Genomic DNA, 12,304 nt, shown 5'->3' with positions numbered 1-12,304 from the left:
GAAATATCTCCTGCCATCATAATCGACAACTACAAACTGGAAGTCTTCCATCAGTTTATATACCTGGGGTCCACTATCAGTGACAACCTCTCCTTGGATGCTGAAATCAGCAAACGCTTCGGAAAAGCTGTCACCACTCTTGCTCAGCTTAGTACTCGTGTCTGGGAGAACACGAAGCTCATTGTCAAGGCCAAGACAGCAGTGTTACAATGCGTGCGTCATCAACACACTTCTCTATGGCAGCGAGACCTGGACAACATACGCAAAGCAAGAGAAGAAACTGAATAGCTTCCATCTGCGTTGCCTTTGCCGCATCCTCGGGATCTCTTGGAGGGACAAAGTTCTGAACAGCGAGGTCCTTTCGCGTGCTGACCTCCCCACCGTGTACACCCTGCTCGGACAAAGGAGGCTACGCTTGCTGGGCCGTGTACACCGGATGGAGGATGGACGAACACCCAAAGATATCCTTTATGGCGAAATTGCATCTGGTAAGAGGACTGTTGGTCGCCCGCAACTGCGCTTCAAGGATGTCTGCGAGTCATGAGAGCTCTACGCACTGACACTGTGTGCTGGGAGGACACTGCAGGTGACCGTGTCAGCTGGAGAGGTGTTCTTTGGCATCAGCTCAAGATAGGAGAAGAAAGGATCCTCAGGCAGGCCGAAGAAAGAAGAAGTCATTGAAAGGAGCGCCATACCACCAGGTACACGGAGACGGCCTACAGATGCCCACTGCAACAGAGACTGTCACTCCCACATTGGCCTCATCAACCACTCCCACTGCTGTTCCAGACGCAGAGTGACCAATAACTGGGGCACAACACCCATGGTCGACCCCGACTGATGGAGGCTCATAATAATAATAGGATTTCTACAGAAGACTGCATTTTTTGAACGGGGTGTAATTATGAGGTGTTTCTCTCGCAAGATTGAACTTCTGGGCTCATTCTTTATTTCCACTTGGCAAGCTGAAAAACATGCTCTGAGTATTTCTACTCAGATTTCTACTCGGATACAAGCGCTTACGCCGGTAATATGAATGTAAAATGGGAAATTACTGTATGAAATAGAGGCACAGCACTCGGAAGCTGGGAGAAAAATGTAAGATCTGTTTATCACATGTTCTTTGGTGCTGTTAAACTTTTATGAATGGAGAATACACTATTTAACAGGAATAGAGAAGTGCAATTCCCTTTAACTCTTGCAGACCAAATGTTGGAAAGGCTTCCCATGTGGTTCCTCCAGTCCAGTAAAGGAGGTACTTTCAGATCATGGGTGAGCTCTGTAATCCAGAATGTTAAAAAGACCACAAATGAGAAGGGGTCTTTCAGCCCATTGTACTGTGCAACCTGGGGTTCATTCTAAATGTAGGGAGACAGACTTCTGTTGTATGTGACATTTGAGAATAACTGAATAACTGAGTGGAGATAACCACAAAACCTTTCGTTCAAATCTTTGTGTAGGTTCTAATGCATATGCAGTCACTTCTAAACACTCATTCGTGGTAACACTAGAGTGTACCAGGGGCTGTACTCAGATTACAGTATAAGACCTTCCTGAAAATGATTAAATTCAGAGTACAGGAGGACTCTGTGCACTTTGTGTGTCTCCTTGGGTTTTCTCCAGGAAATGGCATTTTTTATAACAAATTAGTCTTGTTTGAAAACTGTGCTGAACTGCACTGTAATGTCATGTATCCCCTGCAGTACTGGGAACTAACAATTCGTATGTACTATATTAAGTCCCCTGGAACAGGACGGTTTTAAAGTAGCCAATTAAACTTGACTTTCATGTCCTTGCCTAGTGGGGGTTACTGGCGCACTAGAAAAAAACCCACTGGAACACTGGATTCCAAGGGGAAAGTCATGGAAAGGAATGAAGTCCTAGCCTGCATAGTGTTATTAGCTGACTATGACTGAGGTCATATCCTAGGGCAGCAGCACAGCAGAAATCCCTGTAAGATTTTCAGCTTTATGTGTAGATGTTGTTGGTCTTCCAATCAGTGCTACAGGGCATGTTATTGCTGATGGCTCCATGGTATATATGGTCTGTATCCCCACCTTGCTGCTGTGAGAATGGTAGTGGTAAACCAAGCCAGACAGGCCGCTATTCAATCTTAACGGTTTGTACACAGGGTGTATAACTGTGGCAGTGAGTGATTGGTGACTGATCCTCGCGTATCTCTTCCCAGGCTAGATCTGCTGACTCTATGTCCCAGAGTAGCAAGTCGCTGGTGGCTGACTTCAGTGATGAGGAACCCGAGCTGGAGTCTGATTCAGAGCATGAAGACACCTCCTCATCGCAGATCTCTGGTAAAGAGAATTTCTTTCAAAAGGCTGATGCTGACATTTGTACCAGAAAATCTGCAGTCAATTTTGTTTAATTATAATGATGTTTTAGGCCCGGGCCCAGAAAATTCTTTGTGCACACAGACTCCTTCTTTTCATTGCTATGTATGCTCTGAATATGAATATTTTTTATTATTAGTTATTTATTTAAGTAGGTAATTAATTAAAGGATAAATAGCTGCCCTATCCAGGACAAATTACAGTATATACCAAGTTTACATTATGTGGAATGCATTTACAGATATATATGCATTGTATATGTGCTAAATATGTACATATACAGTATATAAATCTACATTTTGTTTCGAGTTCAAGAGACAAAATATTCAGGTTGAGGTAATTTTCTCTAGCTCACCGTATGCACATGTTGTGAGCATTCTCCCACTCTAGTATAGACCTAAATCAAAACCTGCTTTCTATCCGCCATTCATTACCATTCATCAAGACACCATTGGAAGCTAAGTGGAACTGCATTTAAAACTGACAGTGGGAGGCTCTCTACACAAAGGGTGGTGGGAATGTGGAACAAGCTCCCAGCTATGTTGTTGAAGCTGATACTCTGACTTGTTGAAGATACTTCTTTCAAGAAACAGCTGGATGAGATCCTGGGATAAATTCGCCTCCAACTACCAAAAGTGCTAGATGGCCCAAAAACCTGTAATCTATCTTATGTTCTTATGATCTGTATGTTACTATCACAGCTCTCAAGCTCAAGGCAAAAAGGCCCAGACACGCAAAGAGCCGTCATGACATGCCGGGACACAAAGCAGAATGTGCTTTAACTTTGCCTAGTGTCTTAGAGCAGTTTTGTAATGGAATTTGCCATTGCTTTTAATGTTAAGGCTGGTGTTGTGCTGTTTCTTGCAGATGACGAGGAGCAGAATTATGAACTTACCTCAGAACAAAACAGCCAGGTCTCCAACACCTCTGAGAGCCAGGGCCTGAGTTCTGGGGCTGTGAATGCAGACCCGGCGGAGATGGACGGACAGGGATCCGAAGACTTGGGGAAAAGCCTGGCCGAGGAAAGAGTGAACCAGTGCAAAGCTATCATCGACGATATTAGGTCTGGAGATAACTCTTACATTGGAATTCTGAGCTGAACAGAAAAGAGCAGTGACAGCTGATTACAGTGACATGAACAGCTATAGAGCTCACATCAGCTGGAGCCACACCTGTCCTTCTTTCTCATAGAGGATGTGATTCACTCAGCAGTTGTGTGTGGGTTAACTTAGCAGCAACTGGCTGTTGGTAGACCTGTTAGTCCGTAGGATGAGATGAATTCTGGATTGCGGTGGTGGCCACTGGGAAAGAGGGTGGGGAAAAATTTATGCACTCTTAATTTGTGCGTTGTTAGTTTAATGCACCTCAGGAATATATGCCACTTCTTAATTGAGGACAAATCAGTTCTCACTTCAACATGCTTGGGAGTAGTGAGAAACAGGCAGCTTGCTGGGATGTTCAGAAATAATTTTTCTTCTGTGTCAAATTGATGCATCAGCTGCTCAGGCAAAGAAGCCGTAAATCTGAACCCCTTTGAATGCAAACTCGAGTGCAAAACGTCAATGATGTAAAACGGTATGTAGCATGCTTACATGATGCTGTGATTTAACATTCCACTGGCACAGTGGAGCAGTGGTTAGGACTGTTGCCTCACAGCACTGAGGCCTTGGGTACAATTCCTGGGCTGTGGAGATTGTATGTTGTAAGTTATCCCTGTGTTCACATGGATTTCCTCAGGGTGCCTTGGTTTTCTTCCACAGTCAAAATACATACTTAATTGGCTTCTGGGAAAATGAGCCCTGTGTGTGTGTGTGTGTGTGTGTGTGTGTGTGTGTGTGTGTGTGTGTGTGTGTGTGTGTGAGTCTGTTTGTACCTTGCGATGACTGGCATTCTGTTCAGGATATACTGTACTGTATCCTACCTTGCACCTGCTGAGATAGACGGTGGATCTCCAATGACCCTGTATTGAATAAAGCAGTTAGAAAATGGATAGATGTAAGTCAGCAATATCAATATGTCCCATCAGGCTTTGCCAACAGTTAATTTCAGGCTTTTTCTTGTAATATGTTATCAAAGCACCTGCTGTTTTAAGAGCCTGTGTGATAATTTTGCTATTAATCTAGATCATTTGTAGCATTTGCTATATAATATTTATGTTTAATTTTGTTCTGACCTTAACAGTTTTACCTCTTTCTTTCTCAATGTGCATATTTAGAAAAACTGAATTTGGCATCGGGGTGGACTTGAACGAAGAGGGCAGGAACCTGATGAAGGTCCATCAGGAGCGGCTTGGCCGAAGCCTGGACAGACTGTCCACTGAGCTGTACAGCAAGGACACGCACTTCGTGCTAGAGCTGATCCAGGTCAGAGCAGCCTCCTTGCTGTTTGGGGGCAGTTGAGTCTTGAAGCTGGTGGGACACGTCTCCAGCACTGCTCCTGGAGAGCTACAGGGTCTTCTGTCTTTTATTCCATCCCTGCTCTCTCAGATGTAATGGAACCAGCTGCCATTTTTCTATTCAGAAAGTCTTTAACAGTTAATTGCGGATGCTATGAACCTCGACGCACTTGGGGCTCTCCAGGGTCACTGACTTCCTCCTTGACTACTCAAAAGGCCTCCATTTGGGCTTGAAGTGTCCTCGGCTCTCTGCCAGGTTTTCCTATCGCCTGTGAGCTTGCAGGGATGTTACTGTGGGTCATCGTCGTTCTCCTCAATGTCTCTGGAGTGTCCTGAAGTGTAAAATGTGTTCTCTGGCAGGTGAAAGGCATGACCTTCCTCAGTTCCAGCTATTCTAGTTCTGTGGCTGCAGTGGGTGTTCTAGAAATAGAACATTGGAACTTTCCAACTTAAAGAGGGAAATAATCTTCTGTTAGGAATGGCTTTATTTTATTTTTTTTATGAGAGTTTTCAGAACAGTCCTTCAGAGAGTCCAAGCACCGTTGAGTTATTCAGAAATACTCCTCATCAGACAATTGGGCTGTTGAAATACTGGCTGAGCATATTTTGATCAATTGCTTTTAAAAACATTTCCTAAAGCATATAGTGTATGGTAGAAAAGGTATTACTCTTTTTCTGTGAGCTGTTCAGAAAGCACATCTTCCTGTGGCAGATTATGATAATGATGATTATAATTGTTGTTATTAGTAATAATTGTAGTCATGTGTACTAATCTGGATGATAGCTTTATTCTAAGTAACGTACAGTACAACAGTTACTTATGTGGCTGTCTCTATTCTATCTAATTGCATCTCTGACATAAAAATTTGGATGACTCAAAACTTCCTTCATCTTAACTGTGACAAGACTGAAGTCATGCTTATTGGTACCCCCCATCAACTTCGCAAAGCCAGTCCTGTAACCCTGTCTGTAGATGGCTCTGTACTTGAGCTCCAATCAAAATTGAAAAACCTTGGGGTTATATTCGATTCTGGCTTAACATTCGACCCACATGTACAGCATACTGTCAAAACATCTTTTTTTCACCTTAGAAATATCGCAAGACTACGCCCTATGCTATCATTAACTGTGGCTGAAAAGCTGATCAACATATTTGTATTCTCTCGAATTGACTACTGCAATGCTCTGCTCCCTGGGGTATCTAAATCTACTCTGAACAAGCTGCAGTATGTCCAAAATTCAGCAGCCAGAATCCTGACCAGATCTAGTGCAAGTGTTCACATTACTCCTATCCTGGAGTCCTTGCACTGGCTTCCGGTCAAATTCCGCGTAGACTTTAAAATCCTCATGCTCACCTACAAGGCTTTACATGGCTTGGCACCTCAATACCTGTCTGAACTTTTATCGCCCTACTCCCCACCTCGCAACCTCCGCTCTTCAAATTCTGCCCTCCTTACTGTCCCCCAAGCCCGTCTACATTGTATGGGCGACAGGGCCTTCTCCTGCTATGCCCCCAAGCTCTGGAACTCCTTGCCCAAGGATATTAGAGAGTCACCTTCTCTAAACTCCTTCAAATCCAGACTCAAAACCCTCCTTTTCAGAAAAGCCTTTACTTAACTGGTTCCATTCTTCACCCCTCTGCTCTTCTTAATACCATCTTCCACGGTCTCCTCTATTGTTATTGTTGTATTGCTGTAATTATAATTGTGTCCTGTCTTGTGAAATTTTTCTTATTTATTGTTGTAGTCTTCTTATTTATTGTTATTGTCATCCTGTAAAGCGCTTTGAGAAGCCACCTTTAAAGGCGCTATATAAAATAAAGTTTATTATTATTATTATGATTATTATTATTATTATTATTATTACTTATAGTGTTATACACATAAAGGGGTCCATGTGAAGAGTTCTTTAGATTAAATCGCTTAAAACTGGAGTAGTGTAGCACAGGACATGCATGGAAATAAGGTACAAGGTACAAGGTGAGAATACAGTAGAGAAGGCAGCAGTTCTGAAGCAGAAGCCCAGGTCTCTAACCATGTCCGGTGTGTGCTTTCAGAATGCCGATGACAACAGCTACCCTGCTGATGGGGGCCTGCAGCCAGCTCTGACATTCATGGTGGAGAAGGACTGCATCTCCATCCTTAACAACGAGTGCGGCTTCGAGGAGAGGAACATTCGTGCCGTCTGTGATGTGGGCAGAAGCACAAAAGGGAAACACAAATACGGCTACATAGGTACAAAACCAAACAAGCGCAGCTTCACTCTGATAATTAGTTTTTAGCAGAGTTTTGTTTCTGCTGTGTTCACTAGTAAAAGATGGTTGTTTTTACACTACTAGAAGGATCAGTTTGCAGATTGTGACTGGCATGTCTTAGCAGGTGGCTCATGAAGCCTGAGCACATGAACAGATCGTGATGGACAGCTGAAATACTGTACTGTTTATTTACAACAGAAAAACATACTCTGAAGTAGCCCAACACCAGCTATCACGGCGAGTCCCACACTAGTCTAAATTAACCCCATGTGAGAATGTGGCTCTCTCCAATTAACTAATAAACTCAGTGCACCACATGTGAGCCTGTAAACAAGCAATACAGGACTAAATGACCTCTGGTGGACCACTGTCTTCATTGCTGCTGGCCTGGCACTTTTCATAACAGCTTTTAGTAACAATTCCTGTTGCTTTTACCATGTACTGTATAGACCCTTGTCACTTTTAAATGGGAAGACGGTATTGACCCATAATCTACAAACAGCAGTCCTGACATTCAACACCATTGAGTCCAAAATAAAAAAAACCTTCCATCCATCCATTTTCTAACTGCTTTAGTCAATTCAGGGGAGCCATAGTTCTCAGCAAGCAGCAAGACGCACTGGACGCCAGTGTATTATAGGACAGACAGAAACACAGACTTGAGGAGAACATACAAACTCCACATAAATATCACCTCAGGTCCTGAACTGAACCCAGGGCCCCAGTGCTGCAAGACAGCAATACTATCCATTGCTCCACCATGGCAAATAGCCTTCTTATTTAAATCGTGAACTCAGTCTTCATGGTTGTATTCCCCAGTGTTAGGTTGTCTTTCAAAGTATACACAGAGTCTGCATTGGGAAGAATTATATTCACTTCAGAGGCCTGTAGTAATGTAGTTGGGAATGCTGTAGCCAATTGTATAATACTGACACGGAAATGGGCTGGAGACAGTCAAGATAGCGGTTTTATCTGTGTTTGTATTACTGAGGCAAGTAAATTGGTTCCCTGAAAATAAATATTTAAATCACAGGCCTTTGTGCTTTTTTACCTGTGCTATAACTCAGGTTGTCAAATTGAGGAAAGGATTCAATTATGCACAGTCTGAGTGGCACTAGTGCTGTCGAGTGGCTGCCTCGTAATTTGTTCCATTTTCTCTCTTTTACGGGCTGTGTCATTTTCACTGCACATCTCTCCCAGCAGTATAATAAAAAGACGTGCTCTGTCCCATTAGATAATTCCAAGCCAATTCATTCCTCTTTCAGGGAGTGGGGATATTACTTTATAAAAGGGTTCCCAGTGAGAATTATGGTCAATTAAAAATAAAACTATCCTCTTTTGAAGCCTCCCGTGCACAAAAGTCTGGCTAGTGCTTTTGCTGTACAAACTTTCAAAATCTACCCATGGTGATGATGTGCTTCAAAATCGTTTTGGAAAATCTCATTCTCTTGTTTATTTTAATACAGTCATCTGCTTCAACTCTCCAGTAAAATGTGTTTCCTTTTCTCTGAATGTTCTCAAAGTACTGTACCAAAGGATTCTTTCTTTACTTGTTTGATAGACCAACTTGTGTCAAATCCAAGGCCTTCCTTGACCCCACTGCTTCTTAGATCTGAGTTTGACCTCAAATGATGAAACTAATAGAATGGAGAATAATGGTAGAGTAACAGCAGTAGCCTGTCTTCTATGCATGAGCTGGGTGAGCCTCTCAGGAGAATGGTCTTCTCTTGTTTGTAACCTTTTCCATGTCTCCTCATAGGCCAGAAGGGCATTGGCTTCAAGTCCGTTTTCAAAGTGACCGACTGTCCAGAGATTCACTCCAACGGTTTCCACATCTGCTTTGACAAGAACAGTGGGCCGATGGGCTACATACTGCCACACTGGCTCGAAACAGAGAGACCCCTACCTGTGGCAGAGGAACTGAAATTAAACAGGTACATTTTTCAAACAATAAGTCCGGTGCTTCTTCTAATATTCAAAACCTCTTTCAACATGCCAGACCTCATGGTCGTCATTCTGCTTTGGTCTGAACAGCCTTTCTTGAGCTTCCATTTTTGGATGGGGGAAAGTGAAGGGTGGTTAAGCTGTTTCATTTTTTTTGCCTTCTTGTGAAATATTGCTCCACTTAAAAAGCTGTGCAGCCCTACAAGTTTCTCATTTATTAAAATACAGTTGGGTTTTGAGTACATGAGTTTTGATGGAGATCTGGATTAAACTAAAACGGATGTAGATCAACATCCCAGGACTTGTTGTTTTTGTTTCAAAAGGCAAAAAAGCAAAAGGCAAAGCTTTCTTGTTCACTGTGGTATGGAGTCTGCATATTCTATATAATATACCGGTGAGTTTTGTCTCATATCTGCTGGTTCTCTTTCCAAGCAGTTGGACCACGAAGATAATCTTGCCTCTCCGGTGTGAGAGCTACCAGACGCGGAACCTCTTCCACGACGTTCACCCATCGCTGCTGCTGTTCCTCCACAGGCTGCGTTCCATCACCATCGTCAACCAGGTCAGCGGGTCTCTGAGATTCCAGCTCCTACTTGCTGGCTGAGAAGCATATCATGTCACTAGTGTCTGACTAGACAGTATACTGCAATAAAATGAACAGGAGCGGTGCCGTGGCTCTGTGGCTAAGGATCTGCGCCTGTGGCTGGAAGGTTGCCGGTTCGGATCCCTCGGCCAGCAGAGGAATCCTACTCCTTTGGGCCCCTGAGCAAGGCCCTTAACCCCAGCAGTATAAATGGCTGGCCCTGCTCTCTGACCCCAAGCTTCTCTCCCTGTCTGAGTGTCTCATGGAGAGCAAGTTGGGGTATATGAAAAGACAAATTCCTAATACAAGAAATTGTGTATGGCCAATAAAGTGGCCTTATCTTATCTATGCAAACTCCACGCAGATAGCACCCTGTGTCCGGAATGAAACCCAGGAACTAATCACTGCGAGGCAGCATTGCTAACTATTGTGCCAACGTGCTAGCTGAATAATGCATCCTTTGTGTTTTATTTACTTCATCGATAATAAATGCACTCACTCACTTAAGCGTGGACTGCAACATTGGGAGTATGACAGTGCCGCCTGGGAATGGCATTCAGAGAGCATATTCGAGAAATGGAACTCGATTTTGTGCTCAGAGCTACAGCACAATGGAAGCCATTTCAATAATCAACCGCATTGTAGTGCAACCTTGATGCTCTGGGAATATTTGGTTGCAATTGTTTTTGACCCATTATAGCTAACCATGCTGGAGGAGACTGCCCTGGGGGATGGGGAGGCACGTATTGTACTGGCGTCCACTTTGCTGTATGATTTTGGACTGGAGTCCACTTTCTGCTATAGGAATAAGGGCTTATTTTGGCCCTGTGAGCTTAAGGCTCCTGAAAGACTTGGAACATTTTTTAAATAAACAAACTGTTCCCATTTTCATTCAAGAATTAGCATTTGTTAATTAGCTTAGCAGTAGATTCACACGAAGGGAATTGCCAGACTGTGCCTCTCTGTGTGTAGTGTGGAATCATTGTCGCTCTGAGCTCCTCCACAGCAGCTGACTGCCTTAATTGTAGAAAAGAGCTTCTCACCTCTCACTAATTTGTTTTTTTTATTCTCCCTCTCTCAGAGTGAGAACCGTGTCATATCAATGACTAGGAGAGATCTGGCCGGCAATGTCCTAGAGGTGCAGCACACAGATGGCACCGAGCGGTGGCTGGTCCTGAAACGCACTCTGTGCGCCAAGAAGGCAAGTGAGATTCATTGAGGTTTCCTGTGTGACACTCTGTCAATGGCTGCCTCCTTACAGATCTCAAGTTAACCAAGTTTGGCTGTAGACTTTGATTTTGATTTCTGAAAGTGCTGCATAACAGGAAAAATCTTCTAAAGCCCCGAGATTCATAATTATATTTCAATACAACCCTGTAATCTCGTGGACATCCATTTGCCATTCTGTGTTTATATTCCTCCATGTTCTAACCACTTGATCCAACTCAGGGTCGCCTGGGAGCCAGAGCCTAACCCAGCAAGCAACGGGTGCAAGGCAGAGTACACCCCGGATGGGACACCAGTGCATTGCAGGACAAACACAAACACAGATAGGCACACGTTCACACCAGGGCCAGTTTTCCCAGAAGCCAATTAAACTACCAGCATGTCGTCAGACTGTGAGAGGAAATTGGAGCACCTAGAGAAAATCCACACAAACACAGGGAGGACATACAATCTCCATGTACTCTAGAAATCACTACAGGTCCTGAATTGAACCAGGGCCCCAGCGCTGAGACTGGTGGTGGCACCTCCTAGTGCAACCTTAACAGGTGAGGATGAGGTCCCAGATGGAAGTCTGGAGAGTGCTCTGATCAGCGTCAGAAATGTTGATTAAATCTTTCACTGTTAATGAAACTTTTCATTACTCGCGGAGAGAAACGTCCTTCTAGTATCTAACAAAAAGTCTGGAGCCACAGAGCAGAGAACTCCAGTCCTGAGCCTGGTGGGCCAGTAGGTCTGCATATATTTTATTCACCTGGACCCATAAGGACCTAAACCATCTCATTATTGGCTTAATTGGACCCGTTCAGTACAGTAGCTTCTCTCGCCTCTTCATGTGATCTTGCTTGAAAGGCACCTAGAAAATCTGCCAACACATCAACCAAACAACTGCAGGATTAAGGACTCCTGGTACAGAGGGTAAAAAATTACTCAAAATAGATTAATACAGTGCACAGTATTTTTATATGGCAATATGTATTGACCTACCCCCAACTATCCCACACTAATCTCTGCATGCAAGTTTCTAAAGAAGAGAGTGAACATTGTATTTAAAACAGCGAAGCTCACATTTTTGGACATTTTTCCAGGCTTCTGTACTGCATTTTTTTTTTCTGGGTTATATAATCATTGTACAGCTTTCACTCTTCAGAACAAAGCCACTTTTCGCTCTTGTCTCATTTAAACTTAATGACAGAGGCCTTATTAACAGGGTGTAGTGAATTAATTTTCAGAACTCCGAGTGTCTCTGTGCAAACACAGGGAGCAAGGCAAAGAATTACTAAAGTAATAAACTAAATAAAGCTGCTGGCTGCTAGATAAGATATTGTTGCTGGCAACACTGGATCCAGTTGAAAAACCCTCTTTTTTCTCCTGTATCCAGACTTTAATTTCAGGGGAGACAGAAGACCCCTTTCCAATTAGCATTTGTTCTCACACTGCACATACTGTAACAGGACCAGTCTGCGTTAAGAAAAAATGTAGGCAACTGTGTACAATACTAATGAAGCTGGGTGACATGAGTAAAGGCAGTTGAGTGTTTGGAGAATGTTGTTTTCTGG

The 12,304-nt window shown here is 43.4% G+C and overlaps 1 protein-coding gene across 7 annotated transcripts in view; it reads left to right on the top strand.

Annotated features, from left to right (window-relative positions):
- Positions 1-12,304, top strand: part of LOC148652525 (uncharacterized) — an 80,135-nt gene that overhangs the window by 32,064 nt on the left and 35,767 nt on the right. For 6 of the 7 annotated variants that reach the window (XM_088599370.1, XM_088599368.1, XM_088599373.1 and 3 more), the window contains 7 exons: positions 2,189-2,309; positions 3,213-3,408; positions 4,561-4,708; positions 6,797-6,974; positions 8,754-8,928; positions 9,371-9,500; positions 10,603-10,722. In XM_088599370.1, the coding sequence (XP_088455496.1) occupies positions 2,189-2,309; positions 3,213-3,408; positions 4,561-4,708; positions 6,797-6,974; positions 8,754-8,928; positions 9,371-9,500; positions 10,603-10,722 (1,068 nt within the window). The remainder of the gene's footprint in view (positions 1-2,188; positions 2,310-3,212; positions 3,409-4,560; positions 4,709-6,796; positions 6,975-8,753; positions 8,929-9,370; positions 9,501-10,602; positions 10,723-12,304) is intronic. The other variant, XM_088599369.1, reaches the window with a different exon arrangement.

This window comes from Lepisosteus platostomus, chromosome 11 (genome assembly GCF_059453375.1).
Source record: "Lepisosteus platostomus isolate fLepPlt1 chromosome 11, fLepPlt1.hap1, whole genome shotgun sequence".
In the NCBI taxonomy this organism is placed as follows: domain Eukaryota; kingdom Metazoa; phylum Chordata; class Actinopteri; order Semionotiformes; family Lepisosteidae; genus Lepisosteus; species Lepisosteus platostomus.
Note: the sequence above shows the minus strand (reverse complement) of the source record. Positions and strands in the feature narration are given on the sequence as shown.